At 36.5% G+C, this 18985-nt stretch overlaps 1 protein-coding gene across 7 annotated transcripts in view; it reads right to left on the reverse strand.

The window, feature by feature from the left end:
* Window positions 1-18985, reverse strand: part of IGSF11 (immunoglobulin superfamily member 11) — a 143829-nt gene that overhangs the window by 20170 nt on the left and 104674 nt on the right. For 6 of the 7 annotated variants that reach the window (XM_069472653.1, XM_069472652.1, XM_069472658.1 and 3 more), the window contains exons 2-4: window positions 6038-6201; window positions 4394-4601; window positions 1986-2141 (exon numbers count right to left, since the gene is read on the reverse strand). In XM_069472653.1, the coding sequence (XP_069328754.1) occupies window positions 1986-2141; window positions 4394-4601; window positions 6038-6201 (528 nt within the window). The remainder of the gene's footprint in view (window positions 1-1985; window positions 2142-4393; window positions 4602-6037; window positions 6202-18985) is intronic. The other variant, XM_069472654.1, reaches the window with a different exon arrangement.

Here is an 18985-nt window from a genome sequence, read left to right on the forward strand (position 1 = left end):
TTCTATGGAATATATATGTATTTTAATGTACAAATTGTCCCAAATTTGGCCAGAGGGAGCTCCTTCAAGCTAACTTGTACACATAAAAAAATTTCTAATCCCAAAATACTATTATTCTGTTACCTACCATAATTCTGGGATCCCCTCCCCTGGCTTCAAACATTCTTTCCTCAGAGAATGCATCATGAGTTTATATGAAACAACTATAAACATATTAGTAAAGTAAATCTTCTGGAAAAAAATCTAAGTTATTTTGGGGTTATATGCTATTTTGAGATCTACTTTATTAATATATAGATATCAAGAGGCAAATTTAAATAAAAAATCAGACTCATTTAATGTGCATTATTATGATAGAAAAGGTAACCCAAAGTAATTCTGATAATCAATCCAGAGTTTGAATTATAAAAGACAACGGTTTTCATTCTTGACATTAAAGTTCACTTTTATACCTACAGTACCAAACACTATTCAAGTTGCAAAAAGGGTACCAAGAAATTTGACTGATATACACTCAACCAGAAACAAAAAGGTATGCGAGGCTCTTTCTTTAGTTATTTCTCAACTTACATACAAATAACAACTGTCAACTGTTCATTTGTAATTCCAAGCTCCATCCAATATTCCACAAAATGTTATAAATATAAATCATGGAATGTTAAATACTGCCATAGAGGACTGTGAAGATGACATTGTTAACCCCCTTATTAAAAAAAAAATAGGCCCAAAGAGGTAAACTATTACAGGAACAGTTATTGGAAAATTTAGAATTTGATTTAATATTTCAAGATAAGAACTATTTTAAGCATGCCCCTTACAACGGTGAGATTAACAAATCAGTCTACAAAAAAAGCTATTTAGCCAACAGTGGCTGACTAAACTAAATATAGTTTAGAATAAATTAAACATAGCAATGAACAATAGTACTGCAGGAATCATTATTAACGTGACCCAAAAGTTACACTGAAAAGAAGTTTTTAAATAATGAATTTGGGACTAGATTAATTGGAAGATGATGACACGGTCCATCGATATTTCTGTTGGGATTTCTAAAAAAAACTTATGGGCTCTCTAGAGACTTATGGCCCCTGGTTCTTTAATATGTATAACTTTACCACAGAATTTACGATTGTCCTTTTCCATGACAGGCATGTACCATCAATATGATTCAAACTTATCAGGCATAATTAAGGTTGTTTGGGGCCTCTCCATTAACTGCTAATTATTTATATTTAAATTAAGATTTGCAAATCTGCCCTGAGAATACTACAAGAGACATTTTCTGTATTAGAGATAATGCAACACTTCTGGCTGCTAAATTTTATTTTCTTAAAACAGAAGATTTTTTTATATAATTCCATAATTTCCCCTCATTTGTTACATAAAATCTCCTCAACTTCTCAAGGATGTTTCCTTTAAAATAAAATTGAAATAGCTGGTTTTATAGGTAGAAAGCATCCATGACACTCAGGCCTCCTCCATCTTTACCTGTCTGGTGTGATCAATTGCTGGATCTCCTGGGATCTAAGGCCTTTTCCTGTTCTCCTTTCTGTCTTCCTCCTCTAATTATATTTGAGGCTGAAAACAGGAGAATTAACTCTCTCGTGACTCTGTTGATGTTTCTCCTCTTAAAATAGGCAGTGCTTCAAGTAGGAAGTGGATTCTCAGAAATAAACTTCAGGAATTGTCTTAAAGTTAACTCAAAGAAGCTATCATTGAGCTATTTTAAATCTTCACTTGAATAGAACAGAATTTCCATATACAGTTATCACTGGATGAGATATATTTCTTAAAGGCAACATAGAGCAGCAAAAGAAAATGTTTTACTCACTTTAAAATTCAAAACACAAAATGAACCAGAAAGCTTTTTCTGCAGTTACAGGGTGTTATCTTTCAAAATCTATTGAAGTTAATTACTTTGTGAATCTTAGGATCAGAATTTTCCATGATAACTAATAAAATGGGTAAAGCAGCACTGTACATACCCTGAGTGGCTGTTGGAGGTAGTTTGAGGGTATTGTCTAACTTCTCCCAAAGGTAAGTTGGTCGAGGAATGCCTTCCTCTGAGCTACAGAGCAGGATGACATCGCTGCCAATATCCTGGGATCCTTGGATTTGGCAGTGTGGGGCAGAAGGGGGAACTATAACAGGAAGAGTAAGCAATAAAGTACACATTTACTGTAAGCCAAGTGATGACGGAGGAGACATCAACATTCAGTACACTGAACCTCAGATGACATTGTTCTGGGGGGACACACCAGGAGACAAACTCATGGATGAAGCCAGAAGATAGTCATGTACTAATTCACAAGGATTGGGCAGAGATGCAGGGCCTGCAGCTTCAGCTGGCAGGGAACAAATATGTAAAAAGGGGCTATACCCTTAGAATTACATTTTTAAGATATCTTATGATCTTATTTTCACTCTGCTTCCTCTAAAGAAGAATTCTTAAGATTGTTCATGTCAATATGTTGCCTTTAAAATCACTGCTGAAAGAGGCCACTTTTAGCGGAGATTTCAAGGAAAAGCAACACACTTACCCTGCCAGCTATTCTCTGACTAAGACCACCTTTACAAGGTCCTTTGTTACTTTGCAAACAAAACCAGAGAGACCCACTTTATACCAAATGGTGAGGAAAACTAGAGTAAGGTCCAAGTAAGGGGGACGTTTATCGTAATGCAGTGAACATTTTATGATCATTAAGACACATAAGGACAAAAAGAGCATGAAACAAAAATTACCAAAAAGAACACTAAAGGAATAAAGTGCTGACGTGCAGTAAAAAGCAAGCAAATAAAAATATAAACTAAGCCCATGACTTTAAGTCCTGTATTAGAGAATGTAGACAGTAGAGTTTAAGTCTAAATGATGATGTATTTGTAATACTCATGACTTTTCAATAAATATGTTCACTCTTTCAGAAATGAATGAATGAAAAATGAATTCAGAGTGTGCAGAGGAAGCAGGAAAGAGAGTGGGTGGAGGAAGAGAGAACAATGAAAGGTTATGGGTAGAAAAAGTAAAACTCTTAGAGAATCCTAACTGCTATTACTGGGTAAAACAATCTCCTCAATTTACTGCCTTTGACATTGCCACTGTGACGCTATGAAGGGAAACCCAAATAAATCTTTGAAGGTAGCATTAATTCTAAAATAAATTAAAGGCTTTTTTCTTCCTTTAAAAAAATGAAAAAATAAAAAAGCTTGGGTAATGTGGGAAGCCAGTTACCTAACTTAGAGGTATAAGCATCAGAATAATATTTAATTCCATTAGCACTGTGTACTCAGCACTCAGAGTATTTTAAAATCTATACTACTTTTACTATATTACAATGAGTAACATTTTAAGAATGAAATCACCAGCCTGGTCCTTAGTTTTCTTATTCTGTTTGAAGGCTTGGAGGAAAAGGCACCAAGGTCTATAGCATATTCTTGCCCAAAGGTGGAACATGGCAAGAATCCCCAAAGCAAAATAAATGTATGCTCAAGTGACTCAACAAGAGAAAGATAAATAAAAGGCAGGAGAATTTGACGAGGACTAGGGGAGTAGATTCTGGGACTTGGGTAGGATGAAGGAGAATCAAGAGCATCAGCCTTCTCTAAGCACTTTCTCCGTGTCCCCGAATGAACTGCATTCAGCCACCTCTACCACAAGTGTCCATTTAGAAAACAGTGTTTTATTTCAGAGATGGGAGAATTGGGAAATCAAACATGTTTAGAATGAATATAATTTAGTGTGAGATAGCCTAACAGCACGGTATAATGGAAAGAGTGCCGGTTTGAGTAAGGAACTCTAAATTTTAGTATAAACTTTGTTGTTGTTCATTGTCTATTTAACCTGGGAAAAGGCCCCAAATCTATCTGGTCGCACTATCTGGTTAATGATATTGTTTATTATTTGAGCAAGGATACCTTTGAGAGTAAAAGGAGGTATTATTAAAATTATGCCAGGACAACAGGTGCAAGCTGAAAACTGTGGTGACCCTATTTAGTGTGACACAGAAATGAAGTTCTATGTCGCATTGTTCTCACACATGCAGAAACTTCTGCTTCGTGTCATATTCACAATAAAAAAATTCTTGATTTAATTTGTTCTCAACAGTAAGTTCTGTCCTGTAAAAGCTTAAGAAAAGTGAGAGGCCACTTTTGATGGTATTTTATACCACCTTTCTCTACCTTCAGAAAAAAATCATTGAAGAAGTAAGCTTTAAAGACCACCTGAAATGGGGAAAGGAGTGGGAAAAGTATGTGTAAGAAGCATGGAGAAGTAGAGTAGAGCTGGAAATAAGAGAACATGAGCCGACAGAGTGCGGAAGGAAGGACAGAAGTAAATATGCTTGACAGGAGATTCTTAAGCAAAGCCCAAGGTGCCTGGAACTCCTCTGTCACTGACCTAACACCGTGAGGCCAGTGACCCCGATGTTCCTGCCCCCTCTGTCTGGGAGGTTGTTGACCAGACACTGGTAGGTGCCCGTATCTGACAGCTGAGTGTTATTAATGAAGATAGAGACATTGGTGGCTGGCATGGTGCCCGTAAATCCTACCCTACCATGGAACCGGGGGGCACCGTCAAACATCTGTCCACCCTGATACAGAATGACCTGCAAAAGAAAGCAAAATAAATAAGTGGGCCACTGTACCTCTTCCTAGACACACAACAATAACTTTCTAGTAGATAATACTAAACGTTGCTGCACTGAATGCTGGAAAATTTTATTTCTAATTTGAGAGTTGTCACCAACTTTTTACTATTGCCCCTATCCATAGGTTTCTTGGGGTTCTAAATTCTCACATAACAAATTAGAATATAATTTCTCCCTTACTTAACAGAACACAGAAAATGTCTTTAAAGCTACCCTACTATAAGCCTGTAAATATTTTACCAGCTCAAAAAATTAATTCCAAAATAAAAAGGTTTTAAAATATTACCATTGCCATTCTCAGGCTTATTAGATCACCCAATGATAGATCACGGTTATAGACAGAACATAAATATCATAAAAGGGAAGGAGAGTTATGAGTACATGACTGCTGTTCGTAAGTCAATTTCTATTGTCAAAGTTAACTCTTCGTGGGAGAGGACTCCGAACGGTGTAGCAAAAAGCCCTCTGGGCTGAGAATGAGGGACTTCGTTCTTTCTATTCAGGCTCTGCCTGCTAATGTTTGGATAACTATAGTCAAGGTCTTTCTTTACCTCTTTGACTCTATCCTTGACTCCTAAAATAATGAGGTTGAACAAAATGATCTTAAAAGTGCAATCTAACCACAAAAATTCCATGGTTTCAAGAAATAAAGGAAGCTTCTATTGAATTTTAGATCAGAAAATTTAGCTTATAAAATATTTGCAGGTAGTAATAAGCTTAATTAAATCAGAAAACCTTCATAAAAGATATATTATCATTGTAAATAAAGGTGTAGCCATTGTCACAATTCATTAGTTTCCTGAGAATTATTTTCTGCAGTAGGAATTACAAATTATTGATCTTTTTCGTGTAATTGATACAGCTTATTGGGGAGTAGCTTCCATTTTCATGTATATTCTTTTGTGTGCACGTTCTAATTTATATGAGACTCTTCGAGGCTACCTAGTATGCCTAGTTGTGTTTATTTTCAAATGTTTGTAAAATCAGCTAAATAAATCAAGTATTACTACCTAATGTTACTTCCTTACTGTTATTACTATCTTTTAAAAGTATTCTCTCAACCACCTGTGTCAGTGCCAGTCCCTCTGTCTTCTTTGCTTTTTCTCTCTTGGTATTTTCCTACCAGCAATATTTTTGATAAAATTCCAGGTCCCTACATAAAACTCTTAGAAGGATCCCCTTAACATTTATTAATATACTTTTTTTTAAAAAAAAGAGGATAGTTGACTTCTGATAGTTGACTAATAATGCAGAGGGGTAGGACCTAAAACAGCACAGGCACCCTGAAATGCCACCTTAGTCTAGAAATCAAATGTGTACTCAGGAGGCTTCCCTGCCCACCTCTTCTAAGAAGATTAATATTGTAGTGGTAGCACAGGAGGGAAGAGAAGTACCTGCTCAGGCTGGTTAGCATTGGAGAGAGGAATGACCATCCAAATGACGTTGAGGTTAATGAGGGCAGCGCTGGTAGTGAAAGTGCAGGGCAGGACTGCTGTCTGACCCCGGGCCACCTGGATACTCCCAGGGCTCTCTGACACTTCCAGGGATGCTGCAACACCTACAGAAGAAGGAACAGGGAGGTTATGTGCTCACCTTTTCCCAACAGTCCAAACTTCTTCAGAAAGGTTTATGTGTTTTATGTTATCACATTATTCTTGATAATGTGAATAAACCGATAAGGCAGTCTTACTAAACAACTGCTAACCATTCACTGAGTCAAAATAATAAAAATGGTTCACCTCTTTACCTCTTGGAAACTACAACTGAAAAATATTAAAGGCTATTTACTCTCTTTTGTAAGACACCATCTGGTATTTGCCCAGATTCAAATACAACATGGGAGAACTCAACTGGTAGGGTTTGAGCAAAACATGCAATGTTGATGAAAGATGAGAGATAAACTGAATTTTTAAAAGCACCATTATAATACCATGCCACAAATTAAATGCTTATATATAAATCTAACAAAATACATATGCACACACACACATACATCTATATATATAAAAGACAATCTAATTTTATAATGGGCAAAAGATTTTAACAAACCTTTCAAGAAGGGCTTATAAGCACATGGAAACATTCTCAATATCATTAATCAGTGGGGAAATACATATTAAAACCACTATAAGATACTACTATACATCTTCTGGAATGGCTATAATCAAGACAAAACCAAATGCTGACGATAATGTAGAGAAACTGAAATCTCATACATTGCTGGTATGAACATAAAATGATATAGCCATTTTGGACAATAGTTTCAGTTTCTTAAAAAGTTAAACAAACATACCATACAACTCAGCATTCCATTTCCTAGGAATCTACCCAAATAAAATGAAAATATATGTTCACATAAAGACTTGTCTATGAATGTTCATAGCAGCATTAGTCATATCACGCCCCAAAAGGGGAATAACAAATATTCATCAACTAGCCAATAGATAACAAATGTGATATATCCATACAATGGAATACTCTTCAGAAATAAAAAGCATCAAACTACTGGTACATGTTACAGCATGGATGAGCCTCTCAAAAATATTTTGCTAAATGCAAAGAGCCAGATGCAAAATACTGCATAATATATGATTCTGCATATATGAAATATCTAGAAAAGGCAAATCTATAGAGATGAGAAGCAGATTAGTGACCACCTGCAGCTAAAAAGGAGAGAGTAGGGATTGCTGCACGTAGGCTCAATAGGACTTTTCAGGGTGATGGAAAGCTTCTAAAACTAGATTATTGTAATGGTTACACAACTCCATAACTTCAGTAGAAATCACTGAATTTTTAAATTATACCTCAATAACACTGTTAAAATTCAAAAAAAGAAAACTGACTCATCAGAGCCAACTCCTGGGAAGTCAAAATAAATGTTATCTCTTCTGCAAAGAATGCCTGCCTCCCTGGGACTATGGAATAATACAGAAATAACAGGAGATCAAAACAGGTCAGGGAGACCCTACAAAGAAGCTATCCTAAACCATGAAAAATACATTAAGTCTATGGCAATACCTCAAACTGTTTTAAGTGATAGTATCTCAATTCTCCAAAAAAAGTAACACAATAACATACTGTTATGACTATAATTAGTTTAAAAAATAAACATACATTAACACCTTCCGTCTATAGAACTTTATATTCTTCACATATAGTCTGATGATGTTCTCAGGAGTTTTTTGCAGAATTAAATGTTTCATAAAATAAGTCATCTGTGATAGAACATAAAGCACTTGATGATATCAGGAAAGTCTCTAAGTTAACACTAGGGGAAGCCTCTAAGTTTTAAAAAGGGAGTTGGAAGAACCTCAGGTGTCAGAGGCAGAAAGGGAAGGTTATTTGATAAAGGCAATGAATAGAAGAACAAGGAGTATACGTGTTACAATGATATGATAAAGTTATGATAAATGCCACTAGATGTTTTTAAGAATAACTGTGGAAGCCAAACTGGCGACAGAACCTCCATCACTGCATCCTTCAGACCGCACTGTAAGGAAGAAGTGAATATGAGCCCCTTACACCATACAAGATGACGCATACTGTCCACCAACGATTCACTACTTTCAAGCTGAACTCACATAATCTTTGCTACAAATTTTTAAAAGAAAATAAATGACCAATATGAACTAAGAATGAAAGAGAAAGATGCAGATGGGAAAAACGACCATGACAGGGGAAGCAGAGGGCCAGGAGCTGCGCAGCAGGGGTGGGAGCCCGGAGGGAACAGCAGGTCTGCTGGCACAGAGCAAGCCTCTGGGCAGCAGAGGCTGTGAAAGGCCACTTCATTTACTTCACATTTTTATAGGAGGTTAACCCTGAAATCTCAAGTTTTGACATAGCTGCAGAAGAAATATTCTAGATAAGCTGCCTTCAGAACTTGTAAAGGTGTGGGCTTGAAGCTGCACAGATCTGGTTTGGAATCTGGCTCTTTCATGTACTTAGCTGTATGGCCCCAAACAAGTCACTTAATCTTTGAGTCTGTTGCTTCATCTGTAAAACAGGGCTAAATACTGTCATCACATCATCAAAGGGGTATGATGAGGGCAGTACAGACACTGAGGACTCTCCCCACGACTGCTGTTGCTAGCTAACATTGGGGCACACTGGCCATACCAAGTCACGCTAAGCTCTCTCTATAAATATGTACACACACAGAGCTTATAGTCACTTAATTCCATAAGGTGTCTACTGACACTATCTCCACTTTACAGAAGAAATTGAGGCCCACGGAGAATTAAAACCAGCTCAGGGTCACACAGTCACATAGTGAGGAAATGATACGGTCTGTATTCAAACCCACGCAGTTTGTCTATAGAGAACATACACTTAAGTACTACATATAACCCACAGAAATCATTCCATAAATTTTCATTATTATCACTACTATATCATATGATCACAAAATATAAACCCAGAATGGACTTTTACATAAAGGTATCAGAAACTCCTTCTATTTCCTGCTTTTAAATCTACAAATCTGTTTCAGTCTGCCTCATCCTCATCTCCCTCTCTTCTGTCAGATTAGAGGAGTTTATCTAAGACCAACCCTTTACATGAGCTTTAAATTCCATCCTCTTGACTCCCTGAGTAACCTTATCACAGATTGCCCCCTCTCTTGCAGCTTCAGTCCCTCCCTCTGCACGGGAGACTTCCTGATGGCACCTACACATCCTCAAGTATTTCAACTTAAAACAACGCTACTATCTCCCTACACCCCACAGTCATTTCCAGAAACTGCTCTCTCACATGCATGCTCTCTCTCTCTCATGTTTCACATTGATCTTTTTGAAAGATCTGTCTGTACTCACTCTCTCCACAGACTCTTCTCCCATTCAGTCTTCAATCCACTCCTGCCCCCACCACTTCTTAAAAGTAGTTCTCCCTAGGCTTCCCAGAGACTCCTTGTGGCCACATGACACTTGTAATCACTCTTGGACTCTCAGTAGCATCTAACAGAAATGACCTTTCTCCCTTCCTTGAAACACACCTTTCCCTTAGCTTCAGCAACATAATCCACTGCTGGTTTTCTTCTTACCTCTCTGTACACTTTTTCTCAATCTCTTTTGCCGTTTCAGCCTTTCCATGTGGCTATTAAATGTTGGTATTTCTCAAAGGGCTGCCTTGACTTCTTATTCTAAACTACTGTCTACAGAATCTCGTCTACTATCATGAATTCATTTCTCATATACATGCTAATGGTTTCCAAATATATATCTCTAACCCAAACTTCTCCTCTTAAATCCAAGTGCCTCCTGGACATCTCCATGTGGCTATCTCAAAGGTACCTCAAAAGTCTACTTGTCCAAGACCAACTCTTCCCCTCCATGCCCTCCTCCCCTGTGTATTCTGGCTTCTTTCCAGTGTTCCCTATGGTAGTGACTGGCTCAAACAAGAGCAAGTTGGACAAGCCAGGAATTTAGAAATCTTCCTTAACTCCTATTCTCTCATTACCTCCCAAACCCAACCCATGATCAAATCTGATACATTTGACCGACTAAATTTCTCTTGACTTCTTGAATCAGAGCCTTTGCTCTGCTCTCTTTCCTCTGCCTGGTTTGCTTTGTTCCAAACTCCAACCTCTTTACTTAGTAACTTACTCTTCCTTCATATTAGCTCAAGTGTTACCTTCTCACAGAAAAGCCTTCTCTGACCTCTCAGTCTAGGTCAGGGTCTCACAAAGCAGTGTCAGGACACCATCTGAGCTCGTAATCATACCTTCATTAGTGTGATTATTTAACATATCTTCACCAGTATACCGTAAGCTCTAAGAAAGCACATAATAGGAACTAAATAAATACATGTTGTTAAACTGATCTAATCAAATTCCTTCAATTTCCACATGAAAAATACCGGGGTCCAAAGAGATAGGCTTGCCTAAGGTCTTAATATCTGGACCTGCATCTTCTGACTTCAAATAAAGTATGATTTCTACCATACCAAACTCTGCCACAGATCATGTCTCAGAAAACAAGTGATGAGGATACTATCATTTGTATTATGATTAGGGTGAAAGGATATTTCTTTATCAATGGGACTGATAATGAGCAATAAAAACTCTACTTGTAAATATACCTACTCTACTCTAACATAGATACCGACATTTAACATAAAAAGGCTGTTTTTCTCTTTAGCTACCAAAATTCTCTATGGAACAAGATTTTAAAAGAAAATCATCCAATACTCTAAGATATTCTGTATTAGATACCAAAGAGAGTTTTAAAATAGGCTACCCTGAAGAATTTGTGCAAAGAAGATAGCTGAAAACTGGTTATATAACTTCAAGGACTACACAGAGAATAAATATGTCAGGAGTGTAAGTTTGTAAAGAGGCTTTGTGGAAAGAATTGTTAATTTACAGCTATGGTACACTGTAAGACCCACCCTGAAAAAGGGCCTCATTACCTAAATGTATTAGGGCAAAGAATGCTCAAGTAGTTCTAATAGATCAGATGTGAACACACATAAGGTGATCCTGCAACAGCTCTTAGGTTCTGCCAAGAGGGCTTCCTGACGGGACCTCAGTAGAGAGAAGCTGGAGGCAGGTCTCTGGATTCCTAGAGAGTGCATCACTGGCCTTCTGGGAACCATATATAAAATTCTGTATATAAATTAAGATTTTCTTGTTTTGCTTTATTTTTTTCTGTTTTTTTTTATTTCAGCTTATTATGGGGGTACAAAAGTTCAGGTTATATATATTGTCCATGCCCCCCCCATCCCCCCAAGTCTGAGCTTCAAGCGTGTCCATTCCCTAGACAGTGTACATCGCACTCATCATGTAGGTATACACCCATCCCCTCCCCCCAGTCCCCACCTCTGTCTGGTACCCAATTGGTGTGATTCCCAAATGTGCACTCAGGTGATGATCAGGGAAACCAGTTTGCTGGTGAGTACATGTGGTGCTTATTTTTCCATTCTTGGGATACTTCACTTAATAGAATGGGTTCCAACTCTCTCCAGGAGAACCAAAGAGATGCCATTTCACCATTATTTCTTATAGCTGAGTAATATTCCATGGTATACATATACCACATTTTGCTAATCCATTCATGAATTGGACATTTGGGTTGTTTCCACATCTTTGCAATTGTGAATTGTGCTGCTATAAACATTCGGGTGCAGGTGTCTTTTTTTATAGAACGACTTTTGTTCTTCTGGGTAATGGGATTGCTGGATCAAATGGTAGGTCTACTTGAATCTGTTTAACTTTCAATTACTTATAATTAACTAACACAAAAACCTAGATTACCAACTTACCTTGAAAACTGTAAGAGTCAGTAACACTGGGCCTACATTTCACATGGGATTATTGCTGCCCCTTTAAACAAAGCATGAGCTTTGCACGTTGCCACAATCTCATAATATATTCCACTTATATTCCACTTTACTGCCTGATTCCTGTGAGCTTTGTGTTTTCAAACTCTTACTTAAAACTAAGTGAGTAATGGGATTATAATTAGCTACAAGCAAGCAAGGCACAAAAACAGGTTTTGCAATGCTATGAGGGACATGATACTATGATTGCTACCATACTCGAAAAATTCCCTTTAGAGAAGGCAGAAAGAAGCAATTCCTTAAACAAGGGTCACCATGGTTTATGACAAAGGATCTTATTCACATCCTGGCTACAGCTGATTGTATTAGCAATCAGCATTTGACCAGAGAGTCACCTACAGGCTGGACAGTTGCTTATGAGATAACTGTCATAAGATCCTTGTCAAAAAATATACGAAATACAATTGTGCCTGGCATATCCAATTGGACCTTCCTTCTTGGTAGGGAGTTTGAGAAAGCAGCAGCATGTGAAAAAAGAAGAGTGAGATCACTAAAACAGGCATAAAGAAGGATATTAAATAATGATAAAGGGGTCAATTCATCAAGAACATAACTGTCCTGTGTATGAACCTAACAACAGAGCTTCACAGTACATGAAGAAAAAACTGACAGAACTGAAAGGAGGAAAAACCCCACAATTATGGTTGGGGATTGCAACATTTTTCTGCCACTAACTCATAGAGCAAATAGATAAAAATCAGCAAAAATAACAAAAGATGTAAACAACATTACCAATGAACTTAATATAAATGAGAATTTTAGGACACTCTACCCAACAACATAGAATACACATTATTTCCAAGTGGACGTGGAACAGTCATCAAGACAGACCATATTCTGGGCTAGAAAATAAACTTAAAAAAATTTTAAAAATTAAAATCATACAAAGAATGTGAATTAAACTAGAACTCAATTAATAGGAAAAAAATCTAGAAAGTCACAAAAATTTTTTTAGAACCTACTTCTAAATTATTTATGGGTCAAATTAGAAATTGCAAGGAAAATTAGAAAATATTTTTAATTAAGTGAATATGAAAACACAATATCAAAATTTATGGGAAGCAACCAAAGCATTACTTAGAAGAAAAATTAATAGCACCTAAATGCTCATGTTAGAAAGGAATAAAGCTTTATAAGTATCAACCTAAGTTTCCACCTTAAGAAACTAGAAAAAGAAAGCAAATTTAAATCAAATGCAGGCAAGGAGGAGAAAAGTATAAAAGACAGAGTAGAATTCAATAAAAATGAAGGCAGAAAAACAATAGAGTAAATCAATGAAATCAAATTTGGTTCTCTGAGAAGCTCAATAAAATTGATAGATTTCTAACCAGACTAATCATGAACAAAAAGACAAGACACAAATTACCACTATCAGGTATGAAAAAGGAACCATAACTACAGACCCTATAGAAATTAGAAGTCAAATAAAGGGATAGTACCAATATCAATAACTTAGACAGCTAACATATACTTAAGGGTAAAAGACTTTCCTCCTATACTCAGAAATAAAGCAAGAATGTCTGCCCGTGCCACTTCTATTCAACATGGAAATCCTAGCCACTGCAAAAAGGCAAGAATAAAAATTAAAAGACATACAAATTGAAAAGGAAAAAGTAAAATTATATTTTAATGCATTGTTAAATTCAGATGATACAAGTATGTTAAAAATTTTTACAAGTCTACAAAAAAGTAACTAATTCTAATAAATGAATTTAGTAAGGTTGCAAAAATCAAGGCCAATATACAAAGACTAGCCATACTTCTATGCAGTAGCAATGAATATTTGGAAATTAAAATTTTTAAATGATACCATTTATAATAGCATCAAAAATATGAAATGTTTAGGGATAACTTTAACAAAATATTTGTAAAGCCTGTACAATGAAAATTACAAAACTTGCCTGACAGAAATTTAACCATTTAAATAAATGGGAAATACAAGCTGTGACCATTAATCAAAAGACTCAGTACAGTTAAGATGTCAAGTCTATTCAAATTTACCTATAGATTTAATACAATCTAAATCAAATTTTCCAGTGAGCTGTTTTGTAGAAATAGGCAAACTGCTTCTAAAATGTATGTAGAAGTGAAGATTAGAATAGCCAAATTTTAAAAAAGAAAAAAAGTTATGAAGTAATCAAGATAAAGTGGTATTGGCATAAGAACAGATATATAGACGGTCCAGAAATAGATCCACATGTATGTGGTCAACTTATTTCTAACAAAGGTGTCAGAGCTATTCAGTGGGAAAAGAATACACTTTTTGAAAAAATAGTGCTAGAAAAAATATTGACCTCCATATGCAAAAATAGTAACTCTACACATTATATAAAAAAACTAAAAATAGTTTTTAAAAATGTGAACATATCAAAATCTATAAAATTTCTAGAAGAAAATATAGGAGAAAGTCTATGACTTTGGGTTAGGAAAAGTCTTCTGGGATAGGGTACAAAATGCAGTCAACAAGAAACTTACTACTACATTTAGATACTACAAAACATTAACCAGAATGAAAATTACATTAAAATGACTGACAATACCAACTGTTGACAAGAATGTAGAGCAATTCTGACTCAGACATTTCTGGAGGAAATGCATAGTAGTACAGTCATTTGGAAACATCTTCATAGTTTCTTAAAAAAAATAAATATAATTTAACTATATGATCTATTATAGCAATTCCAATCTGATGTTATTTATCAAGGAGAAATAAAAATATATACCCACAAAAAGACCTGTATACAAATGTTCACAGCATCTTTATTTACAATAGCCAAAAAACTAGAAAAAACTCAAATGTCTATCAACTTGGAAATGGATCAAACCACTATGGCATAGCCATACAATGGAATATTACCAATGAACAAAAAGGAACAAACTACTTCATATGCAACATGATAAATATCAAAGGCATTATGCTAAGTGAAATAACCCAGGAACAAAAGATTATATACTGAATGCATCCATTTTTTAAAAGATCTATATTATGGAAAAGGCAAAACTGTAGACACAGAAAACAAATCAGTGGTTGCCAGATACTCTAGCTGAGGCTGAGGGATGGAGTGGGAAAGAGAATAACCACATAAGGGCACAAGGGAAAGTAACAGAAATACTCTACAGCATGGTCTTGGTAGAGACTGTAAACATCTGTCAAAACACAACAAACTTTACACCTAAAAAGAAGGATTTTATTGTAAGTTATAGTTATAAAAATCTGATTTTTTTAAAAAAAAAATGGAGTGCCGAGAGGCTCAGAACACCGAGATGGCTTGAGAAACAAGTTGAAGGCTAATCTAAAGATATATCCAAAACCATGCTGTAGAACTGGCTTGATGAGAAAACTGCTGCAGCTGTCCCTGTCACCAAACCCCAAATGCCAGAACATTACTGCAATTGTTAATGATGTAAGTTCTATATCAGGCACTCAACCCTATCTAACTACCATGCTACAAAGCTATATTTCTTCTGCTGCTATCTATGCTAGCAACAGAAGCTCAACATAGAGCCTGTTTCTTCATGTTGTTCTCTCTTCCAAGTCATGGTCTCACCTATGTGAATCTGACTAGAGGTCCTAAGCCCAAACTGCATAAGATGCCAGAAATTTGAGTTCTCATATCTAACACTGGGAAAGTCGACTCATAATGTGGTAATTTCTCCAAATATTAAAAAACTATTCAAAATATGATGCCCAGCCATGAATAAGACAAATGGTGACCACAGCAAGCAGTGGATGAAAATGTTAAAAACTCTCTTTCCTCTCCACCACCTTTTCTAAGCCTATCTTTGTCAAACCCTCTGTATTCCCTTACCTCACAGGCTTTGCAAGGTGGAAAGCTGAAACTCCTGAGGACCTACAGGCTTCCTGTCTCCTGGGAAGCCTGCATTAACTGAGGAAGCTACACTGGAGGGGGGATATGGCAGGGGCTGCCTCTGAACCTGAGAAAGGAGAAACGAGACCACTGGGAGGGGTATGGAAGTTGTCCAAGTTCCTTGACAAGAGGGGACCCATACTCTATTTTGCTCAGAGGACAAAGGAAATAACAGCGCCTCAAAGAGGATGGCTGTCCTGGACACTGGCGCTCTGTCATCACAAGACTCCCGTGTTCTACAAGGCACAGAAGCTGCAGAGCAACAAGATTCAAAGGACCCAGTAGGCATGAACAAGGGGAATGACAGCAGTTATTCCAGAGAGCAGAGAGGTCCCCAGCATTTGGGCTCTATAAAAGAGAGGCCTTGCAGTGTGCAGGAGAGAGCTCCAATAACTTATAATAAACTTCCTGCCACACTGGTAAAAAGAGGGTCTCAGATTTGAATTTAACTTGATTTTTAAAAAAAGATAAGCAGACATTTCTTACAAACCTTTGTGGGACCCAGGAATAATAAATATATTTTTAAAATAAATCTTAATGCCCCACAGATTAGATGAAAACTTTTTTATTCATCTCTGTGCTTTCAAATTTTAGAAGTCATAGTTTAGAGACATAGCAGGGGATGGGAAAAGAAAACTGACAGAATCTATTGGCTATTTTTTGAGCATTTCAGGACTGCCTTTTTTTTTTTTTTTTTTTTTTTTTTTTTATTATATATATATTTTTTTTCAATTTAGTTTTACAGAATCAAAGAGTCTAACAGTATATCTTGTTAGATACAGTATGTCCTCTTAATGTATACATTATTTCTTGTACAATGATATGAAATAATATGGGAAATATTCATGATAAATTATTAAGTGAACAGTGCAAGTTAAAAACAATAGTTTCATATTTTTTCCCCACCCCCCCTTTCCCGAGTCAGCACCTTCAAGTGTTACCACTCCCCAAACGGTGTGCAATGCACTCGTTGTGTAGGCATACCCCCATCCCCTCCCCCACCCCCCACCTCAGTCTGATGTCCAATTGGTGTCATTCCCAGATTTGTATTTAGGTGATGATCAGGGAAACCAATTTTCTGGTGAGTACATGTGATGCTTGTTTTTCCATTCTTGGGATACTTCACTTAATATAATGGGTTCCAACTCTCTCCAGGAGAACCATAGAGATGTCGTATCTTCATCATTCCTTATAGCTGAGTAATATTCCATGGTATACATATACCACAGCTTACTAATCCAATCATGTATTGATGGGCATTTGGGTTGTTTCCACATCTTTGCTATTGTGAATTGTGCTGCTATAAACATTTGGGTACACGTGCCTTTGTTATAGAATGACCTTTTTTCCTTTGGGTATATGCCCAGTAATGGGATTGCTGGGTCAAATGGCAGGTCTACTTGAATCTGTTTAAGATACCTCCATAATGCTTTCCACAGGGGTTGCACTAGTTTGCAGTCCCACCAGCAGTGTATTAGTGTTCCTGTCTCTCCACACCCACGCCAACATGTGTTGTTTTGGGTTTTTTTGATAAAGGCCATTCTCACTGGGGTTAAGTGATATCTCATTGTGGTTTTGATTTGCATTTCCCTGATGATTAGAGATGTTGAACACTTTTTCATATGTTTGTTAGCCATTTTTATATCTTCTTTTGAAAAATTTCTATTCATGTCCTTTGCCCACTTTTTGATAGGGTTGCTTGATTTTTTCTTGCTGATTTTCCTGAGTTCTAAATAGATTCTTGTTATCAGTCCTTTATCTGATGTGTAGTATGCAAAAATTTTTTCCCATTCTGTAGGTGATCTGTTTATTCTCTGGACTGTTTCTTTGGCTGTGCAGAAGCTTTTTAGTTTAATCATGTCCCATTCATTTATTTTTGTTGCTGCTGTGATTGCCTTGGGGGTCTTCTTCATAAATTCTCTGCCTAGGCCAATGTCTGTAAGAGTCTTTCCTACATTTTCTTCTAGAATTCTGGTTGTATCACGCCTAAGGTTTAAGTCTGTTATCCACCGTGATTTGATTTTTGTGAGAGGTGAAAGCTGTGGGTCCTGTTTCAGTCTTCTACAGGTGGCTAACCAATTCTCCCAGCACCATTTGTTGAATAGGGATTCTTGTCCCCGGAGTATATTCTTTCCCGCTTTGTCAAAAATTAGGTGACTATATGAGGATGGTTCTATATTTGGATTTTCTGTTGTGTTCCACTGGTCTGTGTCCCTGCACTTGTGCCAATACCAGGCTGTTTTAAGAACCACGGCCTTGTAGTATAGTTTGAGGTCTGGCAAATTAATACCTCCCATTTTGTTTTTATTGCTTAAAATTGCTTTTGCTATACGGGGTCTTCTTTGATTCCATACAAATTGTATAATTATTTTCTCTATGTCTGTAAAGAATGATGTTGGTAATTTAATAGGGATTGCATTGAATTTGTAGATCACTTTGGGTAGTATAGACATTTTAACAATGTTGATTCTTCCGATCCACGAGCATGGTATATTTTTCCATCTATTTGCAAGTTCTGCTATTTCTTTTCTCAGTGTTTCATAGTTTTCCTTATAGAGGTCCTTTACCTCTTTAGTTAGATATATACCTAGATATTTTATTTTCTTTGTTGCTATTTTGAAGGGTATTGAGTCTTTAATTTGGTTTTCCGATTGACTGTTATTGGCATATATAAATGCCTCTGATTTGTGTATATTAATTTTGTAGCCTGAGACTTTGCTGTATTCGTTAATCAATTCCAGGAGTCTCTTGGTTGAATCCTGGGGGTTTTCCAGATATAACATCATATCATCAGCAAAAAGTGAGAGTTTGATCTCTTCCTTCCCTATTTGGACTCCCTTGATTTTGCTCTCTTGCCTGATAGCTCTCGCAAGGACTTCCAATACTATGTTGAAAAGTAATGGAGACAATGGGCAGCCCTGTCTGGTTCCAGTTCTAAGTGGGAGTGCTTTCAGTTTTTCCCCATTCAGTATGATGTTGGCTGTGGGTTTGTCATATATGGCTTGTATCATTTTTAGGTAGGTTCCATCAATGCCTATTTTGTTAAGCGTTTTTATCATAAAAGGGTGTTGAATTTTGTCAAATGCTTTTTCTGCATCTAATGAGAGTATCATATGATTTTTGTTTTTGCTTCTATTT

This window comes from Eulemur rufifrons, chromosome 7 (genome assembly GCF_041146395.1).
Source record: "Eulemur rufifrons isolate Redbay chromosome 7, OSU_ERuf_1, whole genome shotgun sequence".
Lineage (NCBI taxonomy): Eukaryota > Metazoa > Chordata > Mammalia > Primates > Lemuridae > Eulemur > Eulemur rufifrons.